The sequence below is a fragment of the Anolis sagrei genome, chromosome 5, assembly GCF_037176765.1.
Source record: "Anolis sagrei isolate rAnoSag1 chromosome 5, rAnoSag1.mat, whole genome shotgun sequence".
NCBI lineage: Eukaryota > Metazoa > Chordata > Lepidosauria > Squamata > Dactyloidae > Anolis > Anolis sagrei.
This window is the reverse complement of record NC_090025.1, coordinates 90,677,159-90,702,098: the sequence shown is the minus strand read 5'-3', so window position 1 is coordinate 90,702,098 and position 24,940 is coordinate 90,677,159. Positions and strand designations below refer to the sequence as shown.

General features: G+C 40.1%; 2 protein-coding genes across 2 annotated transcripts in view; both read left to right on the top strand.

Moving 5' to 3' along the window:
• CDC123 (cell division cycle 123) overlaps positions 1-24,940 on the top strand; it is a 350,374-nt gene that overhangs the window by 155,940 nt on the left and 169,494 nt on the right. The gene's annotated exons all lie outside the window — the stretch shown is intronic.
• Positions 1-24,940, top strand: part of DHTKD1 (dehydrogenase E1 and transketolase domain containing 1) — a 77,440-nt gene that overhangs the window by 14,569 nt on the left and 37,931 nt on the right. Inside the window, exons 4-9 of the mRNA XM_060778272.2 lie at positions 2,982-3,176; positions 10,349-10,618; positions 11,142-11,313; positions 14,014-14,212; positions 16,998-17,310; positions 17,514-17,598. Of these exons, the coding sequence (XP_060634255.2) occupies positions 2,982-3,176; positions 10,349-10,618; positions 11,142-11,313; positions 14,014-14,212; positions 16,998-17,310; positions 17,514-17,598 (1,234 nt within the window). The remainder of the gene's footprint in view (positions 1-2,981; positions 3,177-10,348; positions 10,619-11,141; positions 11,314-14,013; positions 14,213-16,997; positions 17,311-17,513; positions 17,599-24,940) is intronic.

Genomic DNA, 24,940 nt, shown 5'->3' with positions numbered 1-24,940 from the left:
AGTAGGAAATTTGAATTTGATTAAAATATAGGTTGGAAATATGTGGCTAGACTGCAAAGAGAGTGAAGAGAGGGGAGGCCAGGGGACAGTTCCATCGTATCTCCTGGATATGCCATCAGTTGGAGACCTCTTCCCCCAGCACCAACTGTCGCTCTGGGCCAGAGTGAAGTGAGGGGAGGCCAAGGGACAGTTCCATCTTGTCTCCTGGATATGCCATCAGTTGGAGACCCCTCTCCCCAGCACCAACTGTCACTCTGGGCCAGTGAAGAGAGGGGGACAGTTCTACCTTGTCTCCTGTGCTATTCTAATAATATAATATAATATAATATATTGTATATACATATAATATTTATGATATTATAATGTAATGCAATACAGTAATAATCTATATATATATAAATCCTCATGTCATCGTTAGTACCCTAAAACAAAAAAACTACAGGGCCAAATGACCCCAAATTTGGCTACAACACGTCTCACAACGCAAGGTATGACCAACAATAATAAAAAACAAAAAAAGAACATACAAATCCTAAAAAAGGAGAAGATACCACTGGGCATGCGTACAGGGACAGGGGGGTGTGCACGCTTGCACACATAGGAGAGCTCCACGTGGCGGAGCCTGTGCCAGCAACGGCCTGGAGTCAGCCTTGGCTCCTTGCCTTTCTGCACAGGGAAGGCATGCACCTGACCAAGGGAGCTGGAGGGAGAGGGGCCTCTTCTTCCTCCTTCTCCCTCCTCCCTCAGGAGTAGAGATTGGAGATCAGTATGCCGGGGGAGAAAGAGGAGGAGGAGAAGGAGGTCCGATTTAGCAGCAACAAGGAAGGGAAGGGAAGGCAAAGGAAAGGAACTTCCATTTGAATGCTCTGCCATTCAAATTGTAGCTCAAACTCTTTCCCTTCCCTCCCCTTCCTGCCTCCTATTCCTTCTTACTCTCTCCCTCATCCTTCTCTCCCTCCCTTCTCTCTTCCCCCATTTCCTCGGTTCATGCCTTCCCTTCCTCCTCTCCTCCCTCCCTCTTTCCCTCATCCTTCCCCTCTTTCCTTCTCTCTTTCCTCTTTCCTTTCCTCCCTCCCTTCTCTCCTTCCCTCCTATCATTCCTCCTTCCCTTCTTCCTCTGTCTTCAGCTCTCCCCTTGAGTGCCGCCATCAAGGCGTTCCAGTAAGCCCCACCCCTAATGAAGCAGAGTGTGCCGGGGAGGAAGGAAGGAAGGAAGGAAGGAAGGAAGGAAGGAAGGAAGGAAGGGGTGAGCCCAGTTCAGGCTCCTCATTGATTCCAGGTGAGCCGGACATCCAAGCAGCTCCCAAGGTCAATTTCCCCCAATTTCCACCAGAATTCACCTTTGGGCATACTGAGGATTCATCCCAAGTTTGGTCCCAATCCATCTTTGGGTTCACAGTGCTCTCCGGATGAACAATTTCTCCTCCTCCTCCTCCTCATTCTCTCATCCACCCCAACTCCTCCTTCCCTCCCTCCTTACTTCCCTTCCTTTCTCTACTTCCCTTCCTTCTCCTTCCTTTAATTCTTTCCCTCCCTTCCCTCCCTCCTTCCTCCCTTTCCTTTTCTCCATTACTCCTTCCTCCCTTTCTTTTCTTCCCTCCCTTCCTCCCTTTATTTCCTTCCTTTTTCTCCCCCCGCCCACCAGCTTCATCCTCCTTTATTAAATCTACAGTGTAGATGCACCCCTTCCACACTGCCATGTAAAATCCAGATTATCTACTTAGGACTGGATTATATGGCAGTGTAGACACACACACACACAGATATGGATGGATGTAGGATCACTGGTTGGTGATATATATCTATATCTGTCTTTCTATCTATATATACATATATACATATATATAATTACAATACTATATATATTACTATTATATATACTGCTATATAATACATAAATAAATATTATATTATATATATTATTGTTATATGTATTACTATATAATATGTTACTACTATATATTACTATATTAAATAGACTCATAGAATAGAGTTAGAAGGGACTCTACCATGGTAGTGGGGGAGAACAGACAGGAAAGAAGGAGAGAAGGAGGGAGGGAAAGAAGGAAGGAGGGAAGGAAGGAAAGAAGGAAGGAAAGAAAGAGGTACAGAAGGAAGGAAGGGAGAAGCTAAAGTAAAAATGAAAGGAAAGGCAAGAAAGAGGTAAAGAAGCAAGGAGAAAAGGAAATAAAATTGAAAGAAAACAGGGAAGGAAGAATTGAGACAAAGGAAGAAGTAGAGAAAGGGGGAGGGAAGGAAAGAAAGAGAGAAGGAAGGATGAAACCAAAGGGTTAAAGAAGGAATGAAAGAAAGAGGTAGAGAAGGAAGAAAGGAGAGAAAGGAGAAGGCGAAGAAAAAGGGGGGAAGGAATAGGTAGGTACCTCTCTTTCATAATAGTCCAGATATCTACCTCTACTTTGAAAATTCTTACTATAGGCCACAGCAACACATGGCAGGGTACAGCTAGTATGATATAATTATACAGAGAGTTCCAATGCTGAACGACTCTCACAGTCAGGAAGTTCTTCCTCATATTCAGATGGAATCTCCTTTCTTGTAGTTTGAAGCCATTGTTCTGTGTCCTAGTCTCCAGGGAAGCAATAAACAAGCTTGCTCCCTCCTCCCTGTGACTTCCTCTCACATATTTATACATGGCTATCATATCTCCTCTCAGCCTTCTCTTCTTCAGGCTAAACATGCCCAGCTTCTTAAGCCGCTCCTCATAGGGCTTGTTCTCCAGACCCTTGATCATTTTAGTTGCCCTCTTCTGGACACATTCCAGCTTGTCAATGTCTCTCTTCAATTGTGGTGCCCAGAAAATACCCCCACACTCCCTTTAGAGCAGGGATTGCCCAACCCAGGCACCGAAATTTTGAACAAACTGTACTAGAGAAATGTCATATGTAGCTATGGGACAATGTGGACATACTCATGACCACTGATACATGCATGTATATAAAATCATGTTCCATATTTTGCAGGAATTTGATCATTTTTTGGCCACAAAGTTTGCCACTGTGAAAAGGTATGGTGGCGAAGGAGCAGAGAGTATGATGGGTTTCTTTCATGAATTGTTAAAGATGTGCTCATATAGTGGGGTGACAAACATTGTTCTTGGAATGCCTCATCGGGGCAGACTTAACCTCCTCACAGGCCTTCTCCAGTTTCCACCTGAGGTAAGAAGCAGATTTTCCTTTCAAGTGTGACTAAATTTGATTTGGAAATGCAACAATGTTTTCAGTTTTACTCTATTGTAATTTGTTTGTATTATTATTAATTATTTTATTATTAACTTTATTTATACCCCACTAACATCTCCCGAAGGACTCGGTGCGGCTTACAAAAGGCCAAGGCCCTCAATAAAACAACAGCATAACAAATACAACAATAAAACTCAAAAAGCAAAACAATAAACATTAAAGCAATAACAATAAACATTAGAACAATAACACCACGGCGCATTTAAAACTAAAGCCGGGCCAAATGTAATGAATAAAATTTAAAAAGTGCTGGACATGACAGGTGAAATGTATAGGTTTTTAGAGGTAGGTGCGGTGTGCAGACAATCTTAGATCTCTAATAAAGTGTGTAAAGGCAGATAAGGGTCTCTTATCCCACCACTGCCACTACTGTAAAAGAATATACGAGGGAATTACAGGTGATGAGAGAGAACGGTGTGTATGTAATGGTAGGTTTGCTGCCACCACCCCAAATTACAGTTTGAGGAATTGTCTTGTTGATGTACTTGACGAAAAATGTCCCTATACACCGGTTCTTCCTTTTGGCTCCCTTTCTGGTAACTGAACTGTGGAGATGTGGAGGCTTACTAGATCTAACTTATATGATGAAACAAGGCTGAGGCAGATTAACAGTAAACTAGAGAACAGGTTTATTGAAGCATTTCAAGCAAACAACTGACTACTGAGAGGTACATATGTGTAGTTTGTTTCAGAAGCACGGACTTATTAAGTAATTGGTTTCTTTAGAAGGAGTAACTTTCCTTAATGTGAGCTACTTTCCTCACACTATCCTGTAATATATAACAGTGCGTTTCTTTGACCAGCCACCTCTGGCTGCCTTCCAGAGTATCTAGGTTTCCCCTGGACTACTCTGCACTGTAGGGAAATAAACTCACTTGTATTCTGTCCTAATATAAGTAAACAAGCCTTCATTTTGACTGCCCTAGTCAAACTACACAGAAGCACTTGCTCTTTAATTATTCCCTAACAGTCTAGTTCCTAGCTCACTAAGAAACTCTCTTCTCCCTGTCTGAATCCTAATCCTTTCTCTGCTAGATCAAATCCTTCTCTCTCTTTTCTGTCAGAAATGACAGCCTTTTTACACTCTCCTTCAACTCCTCCCCTTGGGGTCTGAACCAATCAGGAGTTAGCTGACTCCTCCCCTTTCCTCTCTGCCTTTACCATCCTGTCAGCCATTCTGAGCTGCCTTCCCAACATGGAGGCCAGCTCACTGATTTCCAGGCTGCGGCCTACGAAGCAAAGGTATGAGTTCATTACAATACCTCCCTCCTTTGAGAATATTTTCTGGATAAATGTAGATTTCTAATCTATGTTTGCAAGAAAATGAGGTCTCTATTAAGGTATTTAACTTAAATCACCTCCTTTCCTATGCACATAACTATTAATCTAATCTATCCTAAGGCATATAAATACATTTCTATCCTACCTTCCCTAAGCATTTCTACACTAACATACTGACTAAGCTAAGCTACCTTTCATATTTCTACACATACCTATGCATTACATTCACTAAACATTTCTAACTTGCAGATCCCCAACATACCTATGCATTATACACCAATACATTGCATAAACATCAGACATCAATTGCAATTATTACATCAACTCTATGTAATCCATATATGCAATCCTGCAATGCAAACAATACATACAGTACATTTATAGAATCCTGCAAGAGAAAACATGTTAAACACAATACATTATCTTATAAATCATACTCTATACAAATAACCATTAATATTACCTGCACAATCAAGATACCATTTTAGAAGATGCATCTGGCATAACTTTACTATGTTACCTTGGGGTTTGTGCTGGTTAACTGACACACTCAAATGCAACTGGGAACAATCTGAGCATGGCAAAGTATAAAGGGCTGAACTCTATCTCTCTACCCAACGCCACAAATCCTCCCTCTGACTTTTAAATTGTCCTTACCACAGGCTATCACGTACCCCACACTTCCACCTTCCGCTGTTTCTCCCTGGGGCGAAGCTGAGACAGTGCTATTGCTAGACAACACTTTTTTAACTCTACGCACCAGCTCCCCCTGCTATCTCTTTTCGGCAATACACAGTTTTACGTTTCCCTCCAAAAATGGCAGTGTACAATCTGAACTCACTTTCCCCCATCCAGAGAGAGCAACATTTCCCTCAGTCTCTGGAGAAAGTTTTACCACCACATTGGTTCTAGGAAAATAAGGTTTCAGTCTATTTACATGCAGCTTTTTATATCTTTTTTCTTCGTTGTCGTCTGCAACAACGTAAGTCACTTCAGAGTCCTTGGTGACAATGGTAAATGGTCCTTCCCAAGCCACCTCAAGCTTCTTCTTGGCTCTGGGTTTTAACACCAATACCTTGTCCCCTATGGCAAAAGATCTGTGCCTAGCTTTCAAGTCCGCATAGTCCTCTTGACGACTCTGAGCCGCTGTCAAGCTCCCAGCTGCACAGTCACAGATAACAGCTAAATGTCTCTGTAAACCTTCAATATATTCGACAACGTCCTTCTCCGGAATCTCTTCCCTTCCGATCCACGCCTCTCTCATGATGTCTAACGGTCCACGCAGGGTTCGGCCATACAGCAGCTGGAATGGGCTGTATCCGGTACTCTCTTGTGGCATCTCACGATAGGCAAACAGGAAATGCTGAATTTTTCTGTCCCAATCATTGGGGTTCCGATGTACATAGGTCTTCAGCATATGATTCAGCGTCGCGTTGAATCTCTCTGTCAGGCCATTTGACTGTGGATGATATGGTGTCGTTGTCATATGTCAAATTCCACAGGAACGCAGCGTCTCTTTCATTAACAGCGACATGAAAGATGTTCCCAAATCTGTAACGATAGACTTTGGAAACCCCACATGCGCGAACGTCAGGAGTGCGTGTGTCACAGTCTTGGTGTCAATTTCCTTCAGGGGAGTTGCTTCAGGATATCTGGTCACGAAGTCCACCGCTGTGAGGATATAGGCCCATCCTTGGTCACAGGTGACATCGGGCCAAGAATATCGATCCCCACTTTCTCGAAAGGAATAGACACAACTGGGATAGGCTGCAGTAACCCCCTTGTTTTGCCTTTGGCCTTGTCAGCAAATTGACATGATTGGCAGGACCTGCAGTAGGTGGTAATGTCCTGTCCCATACATGGCCAAAAGAAACGGTTCTGCACTCTATCTCTGGTCTTCTTGACACCCAAATGCCCGCTATAAGGAATGTCATGGGCCATTTTCAGGATCTTCTCCCTGTATTTTGGAGGCACTACCAACTGCGTAGTTTCCTCATACAGGCCTGGGCCTTTTTGACACCTGACCATCCTAAACAGTTTATTATCTATAGTTGTATAGATAATAGCTTTGCTTCTGTGGGCCTGGCTTCCTGAGCTTCAACCAATTCCCACAGGGTCTTTAAATCCTCAGCTTGTTGCTGTTCTCTCAAGAACTCAGCTGGCTGACTGGATTGTAACATTATAGGGAACTCCTCCATGTTGTTACTATCTGAGCTACAAGCCATCTCTGAGGTGAACTCTCTCCCCTCAGAGTTTCCCGCCTTTTTAATCTCACATTAACTCTCAGGTTATGCTCTGAGAGATCGTTCCCAATTAAAATAGGGATCTCTAGGTCTGGCAAAACTCCAACCTTCCATTTGCCACAGAAAGTCTTATACTGGACCGGGATCTCGGCTATTTCAACTTCAAAGCTGGAACCGGTTATGCCTTTCAATCTCCACCTCTGTCCAGGCACTAATTGATCTTTCTTTACTAACTGAGGGCACACCAAAGACACTTCAGCGCCTGTATCCCTAAGTCCCATAAGCGTTTCTTCGTTTACTTGGACCTCTTCCAAGTAATCCCTGCTCACACCACGGTCCATACTCCATATCCTCATTATCTTAGTGGGCTCTTCCTCAGGAGCAGGCTCTTCTGGTTGTGGTTGAGTCTTTTTGACCACCTTTATATATTTTGGTGGGCTCACAGGTCTCTCTTTTGATAGCTTTGAGCATGAGGCTCTCATATGTCCCTCCTGATTGCAGAGGTAACACGCGATTCTACGTGGCCCAGACTTAGAGTTGGCGTCCCCTTTCTTGGCACCCTGACCATCCCTGTCAGCTTTGCCCTTTGGGACCCACTCCTTTTGCTTCTTGAACAATGGGGAACCCATCTCAAGGTCTCCCCCCATCTCGTCCAAAACTGAAGCACTTTCTGCCACGGTCTAAATCTTTTTATCTTTAATAAACCACCTCATCTGTGCAGGGAACCAGTCTATAGAACTGTTCTAGACAGATTAAGTGCCTCAATCCCTCAAAGGTAGTCACTTTACTCCCCTCCAGCCATCTTAGTAGAGCCTTTTCTATTCTTGCCCCAACCTGAGAATACATTTCTCCAGGCTTCCTTTTAATATCTCTGAAGGTCTTTCGGCTTTGTTCTGGGGTCAAACCAAACCGCACCTTCACTCTCTCTTTAAATATAGCGTAGTTGGACCATTCCCCATCCCTCAACTGCGCATAAACTTCGCTCAGTTCCCCACAGATCAGTGGTCTTATATGCGCCATTCTCCTTTCTTCAGGCACATTAAAGTCTCCACAAGCTCGCTCAAAACTGGCGAAAAAGCTCTCTATGCAATCTCCCCTCGCATACTTGGGAAAATGCTTTATCTGGGAAGCTAAGGGTTCAGGTTGGATTTCATCAGGGTTGGATGTGGGTTGCCTTTCTCGCACTTTTAACTCCAACATCCTTTCTTCATGTTTCATTCTCTCTCTTTCAAACTCTAGTTGTCGTTCTTTCTCTCTTTCTCTAGCTTCAAACTCCATTCTTTCCCTTTCTCTCTCAGCCTCATGTTGTATCTTTTCTCTTTCTCTCTCAGCCTCAAGCTGCATCTTTTCTCTTTCAGCCTCAAGCTGCCTTTCTCTTTCTCTAGTTTCAAACTCCATTTTTTCCCTTTCTCTCTCAGCCTCCAGCTGCATCTTTCTAAGTTCCATTTCAAGCCTCAACTTTTCAATCTCTAAGGAGGTAGTCATTAACTTTTGCATATCAGTTGCACCTCAATATGGGAACTGGATCTACACTGTCATATAATTTATTTATTTATTTATTTATTTATTTCCAACATTTCTACCTCGTCCTTCTCAACCCCCAAAGAGAGACTCGGGGCAGCTTACAACAGCAGCAATTCGATGCCAACAACAACAACAACAACAACAACAACAACAACATAATAATAATAATAATAATAATAATAATAATAATCTTTATTTATAACCTGCCACCATCTCCCCAAAGGGGACTCAGGGTGACTAACATGAGGCCAAGCCCAAAAAATAATACAACATAACTAGTCACAAAACAACACAAAATACTTCACAACAAAATATATAAAATAAACAAAATAAATTAAACAGTGCAAAATAAACACACAGGGTGGGCCAGATGCATGAGATAAAATGTTAAAACATTAAAACCTTGGGTGAGATAGGAATAAAATGATATTTATATTGATATTGCTAGGTTGTTGTTAGATTATGTTTTGTAATTTGCACCTTATTCTCTCCATGTTGTACACCGCTGTGAGTCGCCCCTGGGCTGAGAACAGCGGTCTATAAGCACAGTAAATAAATAAATAAATAAATAAATAAATGTGTAAGGGAGGAGCCCAAAATGGAGGAGTAGTGGGGTTAGACCTTTATTAAGGACAGGGGATGGTGTATCATAAGGACAGCTGTAGATGGAAACAAACAAATGGGTTGAATGGTCAGTCTCTGAAGGCACGTTGGAAAAGCCAAGTTTTTAGACTGCTTCTTAAAGACCGCTAGGGGAGGGACTTGCCTAATCTCACCAGGTAACGAGTTCCAGAGCCGGGGGACCACAGCGGAGAAGACTCACTCCCTCATAACCTGGGGATTCTGTGATATAAGGGCAGTATAGAAGAGGCCTCAGTTTAGTGAACTGCTTTGCTACCCCAGTATATACATGGTGCTCATAGGAACTACATTGGAAACAAGGAAGAAGTGAGGACTCCATTTCAATTTGATCAAAGCTTACCAAATTGTACAAAATGTAATTGTGGGAGAAAGCAAAGCTAGCAGATTTTCCCCTCCATGTTGTACAGAGTTAGTAAGGGCAGAGCTATCAAGCCGTTGGAATAGACTGGTGTTAAATTTGTCATTGGGCTACTAAAGTACATGAATGGGTTGTTATGGATGTGAAACACAATAGCTCATACATGCTGCTCTGAATTCCTAAAAGAAGTAAGGAATATAGATATGTTAAGTGTTTATACTATTAGGCCAATTTGTGTGTGCTAAGTATTGCTTTCACATGCCACATCCCTCGTAGAACAGAAGCATTTTGAATATAGTCTAGAGGAGTTGCCCAAGGACTAATTGGTGTTATAGTATAGGTGGCAAGTTGTATGACCATTGTGGGGAAATTAAGAATGAACATAAACTGGTTCTGGGATTTAATAATAAACATCGACAAAATCACGATCTGTCAACTGCAAAAAGCCACCTTACTTGGATCTGCGCGCATCATTCGAAAATACATCACACAGTCCTAGACGCTTGGAAAATGTTCGACTTGTGATTTAGTGATACGAAATCCAGCATATAGATCCCATTTGCTGTGATATACTGTGCTTTTGTGTCAGTAAAATAATAATAATTATTTATACCCTGCCACCATCTCCCCGAAGGGGACTCGGGGCGGCTTACATGAGGCCAAGTCCAGAAATAAATTACAACAGAATACAACAAAATAAACCCAAAACAACAGAACTAACATCACAATGAAATAGATAAAGCATAGGAATATAATAAAATAAAACAAAACAAAATAATGCAATGAAAAATCAATCACAGTGAGCGGGCCACATGTACAACATAAAATGATAAAACTCTGGATGAGAAAATGAAAAGGAAATGTTTGTAAGGGATAAACTCGTAAGAGACAGAGTAGTGAAGAACTGTGTGGGATTATTTGATTCATATCTCTAATGAGGGGGGAGGTTGGGAATTCCCATAATAGAGAACTTGTATTTGTCTGCACCAACATAGCCTGCAAATACACTGATGTTTCTTTCATTTTCATATTCTACAAAGCTTATGTTTCGTAAAATGCGAGGCTTGAGTGAATTCCCAGAGCCTTCGCCAGCCATTGGAGATGTCTTATCCCACCTAACAGCTTCAGTAGATCTGGATTTCGGATCTCACCGCCCTATTCATGTCATCTTGTTGCCAAATCCTTCCCATCTAGAAGCCATTAATCCAGTGGCAGTTGGCAAAACAAGGGGAAGGCAACAGTCTTTGCTGGATGGGGATTATTCTCCAGAAAGTTCTGCACAGCCTGGAGACAAAGTCATCTGCTTGCAAGTATGTGGAGGGACTGAGAAGAATTCTTTCCAAACTTTAAACAAAAGGACAATGCTAGGTTATGTAATATAAGCCAACTTATTTGGACTAAGAACATGGGCTAAAGAGATGAAGTTCAGAACACTTGCTTTGCAGGGCATTTGTTTCATCGAATGAATAATATTGTTTTAATAGGAAATTACATTTTAAATCATTTTCATTTGTAGTCTAGCAGTACCCAGGTTGACAAGAATAGAATTAAGGTCATATATGTTTTTGAAGTAGAAGCTGGACATTGATCTATTGTGAAACTAGCTCTGATTTCCATCTCAGATAAGCTACCAGTGATTCCATGATGCAAATGTTATCCATTGTTTTAAGTTAAGAACAAGACAAAGTAGATAATTATATAGTAGCATTTTCCTATTCTGTCCTATGTTTTCTAAGTACACACTTCAATGCTCTTACAAATAAGGGGCAAGTCTTTCCAAAGAACTGGCATCAATTACCATCAGAAAGTGTCTACCTGCTTTTTCCGTTATAGGTTCATGGTGATGCTTCTTTCTCTGGTCAAGGCATTGTTCCTGAAACATTTACAATTTCCAATTTGCCACACTTTAGAGTTGGAGGAAGTATTCATCTCATTGTCAACAATCAGCTGGGCTACACCACTCCGGCAGAGCGAGGAAGGTCCTCTTTATACTGTAGTGATATTGGTATGTATCAGAGGGTTCTGGAGTGAATTGGTATATGTTTAGAAGGAGCTAGAATGCAAGTATTTTATGACTGTTCTGAAAATAAATATTGCAGGGACAATAGCCTGAATTTAACATGGTCATATTTGAGCTTATTACCGAATATTAGGTGATTGGTGAAGACCAGACCAGTAGCAACGGAGAGGCATCTGAAATGCCTATAAAACTCGCATGTTTGAATATAAATATGGAGTCTGCTTGAAATTATGTGATTTAATTATAATCCAGACCTATTAACATGTAGCCCTGCAAGATGAACAAAGCTATCTGAGTAATTAACAAGTTTCTGGCTATTACATTCTCAGGCCCCTTCTACGCTGCCATATAAAATCCAGATTATCTGCTTTGAACTAGATTATATGGCATTTTAGACTCATATAATCCAATTCAAGGCAGATAATATGGATTATCTGTTTTGATAATCTAGATTATATGAAAGTATAGAAGGAGCCTTAGCTAGAAAACTAAAACAGGGCTATCTTGCCTCCCAAAGCCTATGTTGCTTGTGACATGAGATGCATTTCACTCACACTGAAGTATCTATCCAATTTAAATCCTGTGGCTGCCTCTTGCAGAATACTGGGGTTTGTAATTTAGTGAGATCCAGGATCTCTTTGACTGGACAGGTTAAAACTCCCTCCCTAAACGATAAACCTCTGAATTCTTCAGGAGGCAACCACAGGATTTATAATGGACTAGCTGTGCCCTGCCACGCGCAGCTGTGGCCTATAGTAAGAATTTTCGAAGTAACGTAGATATCTGGGCTATTATGAAAGAGAGGTACCTACCTATTCCTTCCCCCTTTTTTTCTTCCCCTTCTCCTTCCCTTTCCCCTTTCTCTCCTTTCTTCCTTCTCTACCTCTTTCTTTCATTCCTTCTTTCACTCTTTGGTTTTATTCTTTCTTCTCTCTTTCCTTCCTCTCCTCCCCCTTTCTCTACTTCTTCCTTTGTCTCCTTTCTTCCCTCCCTGTTTCCTTCCTTCTTTCACTTTTTATTTCCTTTTCTCCTTCCTTCCTTCTTTCCCTCTTTCCTACATTTCCCTCCATTTTTCTTTCCTTTCTACTTTCTCTTCTTCCTTCCTTCGGTACCTCTTTCCTTCCTTCTCTCCTTCCTTTCCCTCGTTCCTTCCCTCCTTCCTTCCTTCTTTCCCTCCCACCTTTCTTCTCTCCTTCCTTCCTGTCTGTTCCCGCTCAATACGTCTATTCTATGAGTCTATTTAATATAGTAATATATAGTAGTAACATTATATTATATAGTAGTATATATAACAATAATTATAGCAATATATATAATAGTAATATATAAAGTAATGTATGTATGTATGTGTGTATATATATATATGTATCTCACCAACCAGTGATCCAACATCCATCCATATGTGCGTGTGTGTGTGTGTGTGTACATGTGTCTACACTGCCATATAATCCAGTCCTAAGTAGATAATCTGGATTTCACATGGCAGTGTGGAAGGGTTGACTTTGGGTGCATCTACACTGTATATTTAATAAAGGAGGATGAAGCTGGTGAGGGGAGGCAAAAAAGGAAGGAAATAAAGGGAGGAAGGGAGGGAAGGAGAAGGAAGGGAAGTAGAGAAAGGGAGGGAGGGAAGGAAAGGATTGGACTGGATGGCCTTTTGGGCTCCCCTCCAACTGGTTGGCCATTTGATTGTGTCTTCCTTTATTGCCAAATGAGGTTGGGCTGGATGGTCTTTGGGGCTCCTTTCCAAGCAATGTTAGTTTCGTGAGTCCCTATTATCCACATCATGGCACCTTCCTCCTTTCCTTGTGCTGTGGGAGTGTGTGTGTGGGAGACAGAGAATCAGAGTGTGTGCACAGTGTGGCCCGCCTCCCTCTTTTTTCCTTCCCCCCCCTCTCTTCCCCCTCCTCCTTCTCCTCAACCTCTGCCCTTTGATCCCTTGCCTTAGTGTTAGTTAGGGGTCTGAGACATGCAGGGAGCAGCAACCATTGCCACTGCTGCTGCTTCGGAACCCTCATTCTGTGTCCTCAGCGTGGGGGGGGGGAGGAGGGGAGATGTGTCGTCTTCTTCCTTTTTTGAATTTAAATTCCCTTCCACTAGAGATTAGATCTGCTCCCTCCCTCCTGACTTTTAGAAAGCTAATAAAAACTGGCTTTGGAATATGGCATTTGATGATTGAGTCAATAACCCTTGTCCACACGGAAGGATGGCGATGAACTGTGACTGCATTTGACGACTTGGCTTGTGTAATGTGATGATGTATTTTACTGTATTTTATGTTTTAATGTATAATGATGTTGCACTGTACTGTTTTATATTACTGTATATGAATACATGTTGTAAACCGGCCTGAGTCCCTCTTCTGAGGTTGAGAAGACTGGTATATAAAACTTCTAAATAAATAAATAAATAAAATAATCATCATGCACAGAGCATTTTTATATAGGTAGGTAGGTAGGTAGGTAGGTAGATACTATAGTGTGATAAGGTGGTAATTAATTTTGCTTTTCCAAAACCGTTTCCCTCTTGATGTTTGGGATTACTTCTCCCATAGGCTTACAGACAGCATAGTGGTTAAGGTGGTGACACTGTATTCCTTATGCCTGGAAGGTATCAAGTAGGGGAAAGCGGCTGAGTTAGTAACATGTTGACTTGATCTGTTTTCCACCTCCACCTCACATTCAGGCAAGATTGTTGGCTGCGCAGTTATTCATGTGAATGGGGATGACCCTGAAGAAGTGATCCGGGCTGCACGATTGGCCGTTGAATACCAGCGCCATTTCCGTAAGGATGTTATTGTGGATTTGTTGTGCTATCGCCAGTGGGGTCACAATGAGTTAGACGAGCCATTCTTCACCAATCCAACCATGTATAAAATCATCAGGTATGTCTTAGCAGTGCAACAGAGAACAGAAAATGCACCCCATTTGGATTGTAGCCGCCTTTCATCATACATTTTCAAAACACTGTGATAGAACCCCTATCCCAAGTAGTGTTTTTAAAAAGCAAAAGGTAAATTTTCCTGAGTTAGCTGTAAAAAGCCGGTTGTTCTGACTGTCAAGTGAAATACATTTTAATGTGTGGATTTGTTGTACTTTTACAATGTTTGCGTGTTTCAATTATTCTGTAACTCGCCTCGAGCCATGAGGAGAGGCAGGTAAGAAATAATAATACTAATAACAATTATTATTATTATTATTATTATTATTATTGTTGTTGAACACCTATAAAAAAGGAACTCAGCTGAGTTCACTGGGCAGGTAATTCTGAAGAGTTAATTCTGTAACAAAAATTACTGTTGCAAGATGTCTGTGCAGTTATTTACACAAATGTCATACTTGTAAGCAGAGTTTTGCTTAAGCCTTCTAATGACCTTCATGCTTCATTTCGCTGCCCCTTTAATCATAGATCTCACCATCTCCCATTACACAACGTGCTACTACTTCCGATAGGGCTCTGTGTTTAAAGGGGTGGCGAAGTGAAGCATGCTGCCACGGCGATAACACAGGAAGCTTCCCGTGTTGCCTTGAGTAATGGGGGGAAGTCAGACAGTCAGTGCTTCCCCCATGGGCTCACCCTGTGGGTAAGCTGGATAATGCGGGGTGTGGATCACTGGGTTCCCCATGCTCCCCAATGCCAGTTACCAGATTTGCCACAATGTGTGGCGATTCAGGCAGCTAGTATGAATAGGAGAATACACAATAATATTATATATGTATACATATAATATTGATAATATTATAATGTAATACAATATACTACTACTACTTGTTGCACCCCAGAGTAGGAACAGGACCCTCTAATCATTAAATACACCACACCTTGGATGAAAGAAGAGTCATCTTTATTTGAAGAATAATTGGAGCCAATCAAAGAGATGAATATCAAGCTGATAAAAGTCCAAAAGCAAAAAGCCAAAAAAGCAGTAACATAAACAGTGTCCAAACATAGGAATAATAACAGATTCAAAAGCTTGCTGTAATAATCCAGATGCAATAAAATATCAAATGCCTTAAATAAAAACCATGAACATAGCCACTGCTAATCCACTAGAAAAGCCAGGAAGCCTTGGAGACGAGGCCACAGGAATATCCAAAAGACTTGACTTGAAACCTGATGATGCCTGGTCTGAAGGAAATTCCCTAAGAGCTCAATTTAAGTCTCAGAAACCGATTTCTACTCCTCCCAGTCTTTGACCTTAATTGCCGAATTCTTTCTGACCTGCATGAACATTGGGCCTCTCTACGGTTCTGGCTAATTTCCAGCCGACGACTGGTCTTATCTATCTCTTCATTAATAGCAGGTGTGAAACTATCTTGCAGACTCAAGCCTGGAGAAGAGTGTGAATTTTCCTGCAAACTCAAGCTTGGAATTTTCTCATGAGAACTTAGCCTTTCCCCTGACCCTTCTCGATCAGAGTCTGTAGTAACCTTATTGTCCAAAGTGTCTCCATTTTGCACCTCACCCTCATTGACATCCAAGACAGGCTCAGAAACATTAGAAGGGGAAAACACTATAACAGATTCAGGGTGAAACACAGGCTGAGTCCCAACACTACTATTAAAATGATATTATAATTATATATTTTATATTAAATGTAATATTACTAATAATATTACAATATAATGTTATAGTACAATGTAATATATAATATTAATATTGTGCTATGATAATAATATAATATATTGTATTTACTTTTTACTTGTAAGCCACTCTGTGTCCCCTTCGGGGTGAGAAGGGTGGCATATAAATTTCTTAAACAAACAAACAAACAAGGAAGGACTTATAAAAGGAATTCAGGAAATGTATGAAAGAAGAAATCGATAACTGACTCAAGCAAAGGTCCAAAAATGTTTGCAGGATTATATGTTCGAACAGAGATATTTAGTAAGAAGTATATACTATGTATAGATTAAAAAAATGTACACAAATGTAGAATTGTATGATAGACAAATTACCCCGAGGGAACCTGGAAGTACACTCTCCACTCCTATTCCCCCCTTCCCCTCTTTCCCTCCCCCCCCCCCCCACCTACCCCATTAAGCCTTCCCTGTGGTTTTAATGCAACTTTGTAAAAAAAACAAAAACAACAACAACAACAAAAAAAACAAGGAAGGAAGGAAATGACCCTGAAATGTAGAAATAGAACTGCACCTGTACCCATTCTTTCCAGTGCTCTCATTGGTATGCTGTTGACAGGTTTTAGATGAAGTTTAGTTTCACAACCCTGCGCTTCTTTATGAGCTCCTTCCAAATAACTTGCTTCTATTCTTATCTCATTCGAGTTTTTACATTTTATCCTGTACATGTGGCCCGCCCATTGTCTCTGCGATTGTGTTTATTGTAATGTTATTTTGTTACTGTATTCATATGTTTTTTTCTTATATAATTTTGTGTTGCTTGTTGCTTATGTTTTGGTTTTATTTTTGCTGTAATAAGTTGTTCGGGCTTGGCTCCATTTAAGCCGCTCCGAGTCCCCGTTGGGAAGATGGTGGCAGGGTATAAATAAAGATTATTATTATTATCATCATCATCATCATCATCATCATCATCATCATCATGATTAAGCTTCCAAACCATTTCTTATAGGGAGCTCAAAATATAAAGCCTTCCAGTAACCCAAAGGAGGAGAAAGTTTGTGCATTTTACAATCATCTTCCTTCTAACAGGTCCCGGAAGAGTATTCCGGATACGTACGCAGAATGCCTAGTAACCCAGGGACTCATGACAGAGGAAGAAGTGTCTGAGATAAAGACTTCCTATTACTCTAAGCTGAATGAACATCTGGCCAACATGACTTTGTACAGCCCTCCATCAAGCAATCTTCAGGCACACTGGAGTAAGATGGTGGAGCCATCAGCAAAGATCACAAGATGGGATACAGGCATAGCAATCCCACTCCTTCAGTTTGTTGGGGCAAAGTCTGTGGAAGTGCCAGTGGAATTGGAGCTGCATAGTCATATCCTGAAAACGCATGCCCAGGTGAGAGGCTTTTTTATCAAGCCCTAAAAATTATGGTACCACAGCAACTAAAAGTACATACCTGTGACTGTTCAAATCTTTTTTCCCTTATGAATACACTGGATGGGCTTAGGCAAATTTTGAGCAATTAAACTACAATCATCCCTCCACATTTGTAGGTTTAACTGATGCTTGTGTATTATCATTTTGTTTTGCACTTGTAGTCAAGAATATTGAAAATGGAAGAAGGAGCAAAATTAGACTGGGCCACAGCTGAAGCATTAGCTTTTGGTTCTCTTCTCTGTCAAGGTAAAGCTTTCAATCTGTCCAATTGCCTCTGGGTATATGTAGATGTTTAGGCTAGCAATAATAAGAAGTTTGCCATATACATCCCTAACGAAATAGTTCACAATTGCATCTATATAAATTTTATTTATTTATTTATTGTGTCAGGCAACCGAACAGTTGTATTACATTTTTAACAGAACAAACATACAAAAGACACAGAGTTTGCAAGCTTGGTAGTTGATTAAATGTCCTTTGATCAGTATCTGGCTGCTTGGAGTGCTTCCGGTGTTGCCGCAAGAAGGTCCTCCATTGTGCATGTAGCAGGGCTCAGGTTGCATTGCAGCAGGTGGTCTGTAGTTTGCTCTTCTCCACACTCGCATGTTGTGGGTTCCACTTTGTAGTCCCATTTCTGAAGGTTGGCTCTGCATCTCGTGGTGCCAGAGCGCAGTCTGTTCAGCGCCTTCCAAGTCACCCAGTTTTCTGTGTGCCCAGGGGGGAGTCTCTCATTGGGTATCAGCCATTGATGGAGGCTCTGGGTTTGAGCCTGCCACTTTTGGACTCTCCCTTGCTGAGGTGTTCCAGCGAGTGTCTGTAGATCTTAGAAAGCTATTTCTTAATTTAAGTCATTGACATGCTGGCTGATGCCCAAACAGGGGATGAGCTGGAGATGTCTCTGCCTTGGTCCTTTCACTATTGGCTGCTACTTCCCGGCGGATGTCAGGTGGTGCAATACCGGCTAAGCAGTGTAATTTCTCCAGTGGTGTAGGGTGCAGACACCCTGTGATAATGCGGCATGGCTCATTAAGAGCCACATCCACTGTTTAGTGTAGTGAGATGTGTTCCACACTGGGCATACATACTCAGCAGCAGAGTAGCATAGCGCAAGGGCAGATGTCTTCACTGTATCTGGTTGTGATCCCCAGGTTGTGTCAGTCAGCTTTCGTATGATATTGTTTCTAGCACCCACTTTTTTTCTTGATATTCAGGCAGTGCTCCTTGTAGGTCAGAGCACGGTCCAGAGTGACTCCCAGGTATTTGGGTGCGCTGCAATGCTCCAGTGGAATTCCTTCCCAGGTGATCCTCAGAACTCGGGATGCTTGTCTATTCTTGAGATGGAAAGCAAATGTCTGTGTTTTAGATGGGTTAGGGATCCAGCTGGTTTTCCGTGTAGTAGGCAGTAAGAGCACCTAGAGCTTCGGAGAGCTTCTGTTCAGTCATCTCAAAGCTCCCTACTTGAGCAGTAATGGCACGATCATCAGCATAGGTGAAGCTCTCTGTCCCTTCTGGCAGTGGCTGGTCAGATGTTGAACATGGATGGGGCAAGCATCCTTCCCTGAGGCAGGCCGTTCTTCTGTTTCCGCCATCTGCTTCTCTGGACCTGGAACTCAACAAAAAAGCTCCTGTTTTGTAGCAGGTTTCCTATGAGGCGGGTGAGGTGGTAGTCCTTTTGTGATATTATACATTTTTCTCAGGAGGAGGCAGTGGTTCACAGTATCATAAGCTGCGGACAGGTCTGTGAAGACAGCTCCTGTGATCTGCTGCCTTTCAAAGCCATCTTCTATGTGCTGAGTCAGGTTCAGCGCTTGCGATGTGCAGCTTTTGCCTTTCCTGAAGCCAGCTTGTTGTGGGATCAGACATAGGTATATTTTTTCCGTAATTCTATGCAAAATATGTCTCTCCAGAACTTTGTAGAGGTGGCATAACAGGGAGATTGGTCTATAGCTTTTTGGGTCATTACGGTCTTTGCCTGGCTTCAAGATGGCGATGACTCTTGCTTTCCTCCAGATTTTGGGGATCTGACAGGATGCAGTGCAGTTGTTCATCAGCTCCAGCAGCCAGTGCCTTGCTTTTGGACCAAAGTTCTTTATTTGTTCCATCTGTAGGTCACCCAGGCCAACTGCTTTGCCATTTTTACATTTATTGAGAGCCATGTCTAATTCAGTAGTTGTAAAGGGTTAATGAAGGTTGTTGTTCTCAATCTCTTGTTGTCTGGCTATTGGTTTCTTTCCTACTTTGGGGGCAAAGTACTTAGTCCTGGAATGTACTTAGTCCTAATCTTTTTTTATACTGGTTTTAAACCACTTCATTGGATGTGTTGCAATAGCAGATTCCCAGATTAGTTTAGTGTTTACACCTTATTTTATTTTTCTGGTTATTTAATATTTAATGTTTATTTTACTTAAGTGATATTTGTCTTGACTGTTCTAATGTAGCACAAATCCTATGTAAAATCATACTACGTATTTTTGACATTAATATTGAAATCTGAAATATATACAGAAAGTCTTCAAGAGTTGGTGTGCTAACTGAGAATAGTATGGGTTACATTAATAATAGACAACCAGAAAACTCTGGTTTGTAATATCTACGTTCCAAACGGACTGAAATCGAAGTTTACACAAAAACTTAAAAGAATGATTCAACAAGAAGAATACGACCACCTAATAGTAATAGGCGATTACAATGGAATAATAAACAACCAATCGGACAGGAAAACAGAATCAAAGAAGAAAAAAACAGTAAAAACAAACTTGCTACCAAAAATCTTAACGAATCTTTTAGAATACTTAAACTTACAAGATGTATGGAGGAATCACCACTTCCGAGAAAGAGACTATACATATTTTTCACCAAGACATAGATGCTGGTCTAGAATAGATATGATATAGACCACACACTCCCTAGCCTCTAAAATAGACAGAATAAAATTCTTATGAGACAAGACTCCGAGCACAGTCCTGTGGAGGTTATCTACAATCAAAAAAGAAGACAAGGCACTTGGCGACTTAATGATAACTTACTGAGAGACCCAACAGTACAACAAACAGAACACAAATTCTTTTTTTAATTTTTCTTTATTGTATTGTTAACAACTATTTGTAATACATTTATCTTTACATTGCTTTAGTTTCAATACATTTTTTCTTTCCACCCCTTAACCCTTCCCCCTCTGTAACTATCTTCATTTATTCGAGCCATCATTGCATTCTATCTAGTTTTTTTCCCAATGATTGTCTTCTGGTTTAGCTTCTTGTATCCAATTTTTAAAGGGTGACCACATTTCTTTGATTTCCTTCTGCTTTTCTGTCCATAGTTTTTCATTTCTTATAATGTCCATAATTTCCAATTGTACTTGTTCCCACACATATTCATACCATTTTCCCAGGGTCCATTTCTTTTTTTTTTCCACCCCCAGGCAATCACAGCATATGCTGCTCTAAACATGACCATAACTAATTTTTGTTCATGCGCTTTTATTTTATTGTCCCCACAAATCCCTTTTAAGAGAATCTCCATATTTAAATCATTATTTTATTTTTGTATATAATTCAATTTTCATGAACATTTAATTCCAGAACTTTTGTGTCTCCTTACATTCCCACCACAGATGTGAGTACCAGGCTTCTCTACTCCCACAGTGCCAACATTTCAGATTTAGACCCTGGATCATATGAGCCAATTGAATTGATGTCCTATATCATTTTATTATTTTCTGCTCTAGATCCCTATATTTTTCTATCTTTATTTTATTTAATCCATTCCTTATTCTATCTATTTTTTCTTTCCCTATGCCTCCTTCCTTTTCCCATCTATTTTCCGTCCTTTTATTCCCTAACATTCTTCCATATATTTTACCTAACCCTTTTTGCTTTTCACTGGATCTTTCTTTCAATGTTTTATCTATTATATTTTCTCCCATATTACTTTCTTCTTTTTTTATTTGTTCCCAAATGCCTCTTAATATTAATATTAGCCTAAATCTTTCTTCCCCTAAATTTTCTAGCTGACTCCATTCCATTAATACATCTTTTTTCATTATATAAATCCTTTATTTTATAATATCACAACTGTTTCAATTTCTTTATAACGCTCTTATCTTCTTTGTTCCTCAAACTCCCTATTGGGGCTTCCTTTGAGAAAAATGGCATCCATTTTTTCTTTCATTTCTCCCATATTTTTAAAGCTATTTTCCTTGGACCTATTGTTTTCCCTATCACCTCTTTTAGTTTTTGTGTGAAGATTCCATATTCACCTTGACCTTTGTTAACTTCATTTTCTATTCTTATCTATTCTATTCTATTCACTTGATTTTCTTCTTCTAGTTCCAAAATTGCCTTCAATTGAAATGCTTCATAATATTCTTGTAATTTTGGTATCCCCCATCCTATTTCTTTGTTTAACATATATAATTCCTTATTACTTATTCTTGGTCTCTTCCCCCCAAATATCCACTTTCTAATTTCTCCATCCCATTTTTGAAATGTTTGCTGCGAGATATCTAATGGCAGTGTTTGAAACAAATACAAAATTTGGGGGAGTATACACATTTTAATTGCCCTAATTCTCTTTGATATATTTAATTTTTTTCCTTCCAATTTTTCATTTGTTTTTGTATCCTTCCCCATATTTTCTTATAATTTAAGTCCCATAGCCTCTCTGATCTATTAGGAAAATACCCAAATATTTTATTTTCTTTTTTTGCTATTTGAATATCTTCTCTTCTCTGAATATCCTCTAATAATCTTTTTTCCCAAATTGAAACCCAGCAATTCTGATTTTGTTATATGAATCTTTAGTCCTGAAAATTTGTAAAAGTCTGCTAATATTATTTCCAATTCTTTTAATGATTCTAATGGGTTTTCTGTAATTATCAATAAATCATCGGCAAACAAATTTACTTTTACTACCTCATTTCCTATTCTATATCCCATTATTCTACCATTATTTCTTATTCTGTCCGCTAAATACTCTATAGCTAGTGTAAATATTATTTGGGATAGTGCGCATCCCTGCTTGACCCCTCTTTCTATAACTATATCTCTAGTATATCCCCCATTTACTTTCACTTTTGCCTTCCCCTTTTTACATATTTCTTTTATGACTTCAAATAAATTCCTTGCCTATTCCAAAATTATCCATTTTTTTAAATAAGAAATTGTGGTTAACTGTATCAAATGCTTTATATAAATCTAATTTGATAAATGCATAACTTTTTTTACTTTTCTGGGCAATAATGTTGATCAAATTCCTCAGTGGGTGGTTTATATTTCTTCCCTTAATAAAGCCGTATTGATCATCCCCTATCACTTTTGGTAATATATCCTTTAATCTATTTGCTAAAATTTTTGCAAATATTTTGTAATCTTGATTCAATAAGCTAATTGGTCTATATGAATTCACTTCTCTTGGATTCTTACCTGTTTGAGTATTGTTATTATTTCTGCTTCTCTCCAGGACTCCGGTACTTCTCCCTCTTTTATTATATTATTAAAAAATTATTGCTAATTCTGGAATCAGAACCTCTTTCATTTGTTTATAAAATTCTGCAGTAAATCCATCGTTTCCTTGTGATTTTCCTTTTTTAAGATTGTCTATTACTTTCTCAATCTCTTGATATATTTCGCTCTGTATTTGTTTTTTTCCTCCTCTCCTATTTTTTCCTCACCCAATCTACACATGGTATATATATTTTCTCCTTTATATAATTTCTGATAGAAATCTGCAAATATCTCTCTTATGCTTTTATTATCCTTTATCAATTTATTATTTTTATCATATATTTATTTCACTTTGTTTTTCTTTCCTTTTTTTAGATAATTTGCTAGTCGTCTCACTGAATTGATATCTGTCCTTTGAAAATCATTTTTAACCATTAATTCTTTTTTCCATATATCAAACTTATCAATTTCCTCCAGCTCTTCTTTCAACTTATCTATTTTTTAGTTTTTTTATCATATGTATTCTCTAACTCCTTATATTTCTCTTCCAATTGCTTATATATTGTATTTTGTGTAAATTTCTTATTTTCTTTTTGAATACTTCTTTTTTATTAATAAACCTCTTACGAATGCTTTCATTGTATCCCATATAATTCCTTCTTTTGACGACTTTCGGTTCACTTGAAAGTAATATTTATTTATTTTATTTATTATTTATTTATTTACTTTATTTGTATACCGCTCTTCTCAGCCAATTAGGCGACTCAGAGCGGTTAACAACAAGTAGCGGCAAAAATTCAATGCAAACATCGTACAGCCATTTAAAAGACAATTAACACAATAATACAATAAGCAATTAACATCAATAACCATCAGTAAACATTAATAAACAACTCACTAGCGTCTCATAACTAAAATCATAATCCAAGCTCGTCATCCGTTGTACCGATTTCCTATAATTCATTGTAATTCATAGCACTGCCTATTCAAACGCCTGTTCTAATAACCAGGTTTTCACTTTCTTCCAAAATGCCATTATTGAGGGAGCTGATCTGATGTCTGTGGGTAAGGTGTTCCACAGCCGAGGGGCCACTACCGAGAAGGCCCTGTCCCTCGTCCCCGCCAATTGTGCCTGAGTTGCAAGCAGGATTGAGAGCAGGGCCTCCCCAGAAGATCTTAAAGCCCTCGTGAGTTCATAGGCGGAGATGCGTTCAGATAAAACCGTTTAAGGCTTTATAAGCCAACACCAGCACTTTGAATTGTGCCCGGTAGCAAATTGGCAGCCAGTGGAGCTGGCGCAACAGAGGAGTTGTATGCTCCCTGAGTGCTGCTCCTGTTAGTATCATGGCTGCCGAGCGTTGGACTAGTTGAAGCTTCCGAGCAATCTTCAAAGGCAACCCCACGTAGAGAGCGTTGCAGTAGTCTAAGCGGGATGCAACCAGAGCGTGGACTCCCGTGGCTAAGTCAGACTTTCCAAGGTACAGGCGCTGCTGGTGCACAAGCTTTAACTGTGCAAATGCTCCCCTGGTCACCGCTGAAACCTGAGGTTCCAGGCTCAGCGAAGAGTCCAAGATCACACCCAAGCTGCGAACCTGCGTCTTCAGGGGGAGGCAACCCCATCCAACACAGGCTGTAACCCTATGCCCTGTTCGGCCTTGCGACTGACCAGGAGTACCTCTGTCTTGTCTGGATTCAATTTCAATTTGTTCGCCCTCATCCAGACCGTCACAGCAGCCAGGCACCGGTTCAGGACTTGGACAGCCTCCTTAGTAGCAGGTGACACCGTACTCCGAAACTCTGGATGATCTCCCCCAGCGGATTTTAGCAAAGGAATATTTAATTTCCTTTGCTATCTCTTCCCTATCTTTTTCTTGTTTCAGTATTGAATCGCTGTATCTCCATTTATATTGAGATTTTTTCTCTATTAATTGTATTGTTACTTATACTGGTGCATGATCTGATATTTCTATCTGTCCAGTATCGACTTTTAATATCTTGGATTGATTGGAGTTTTTGATTAATATATAGTCTATGTGAGTAAACTTTTTATGTCTTCCTGAAAAATATGTTGGTTTTGGTAAAATATGTTTACTCCTTTGAAACAGTCCTTTAATTTCCATTTATTTAAAATACTACTCTTATTC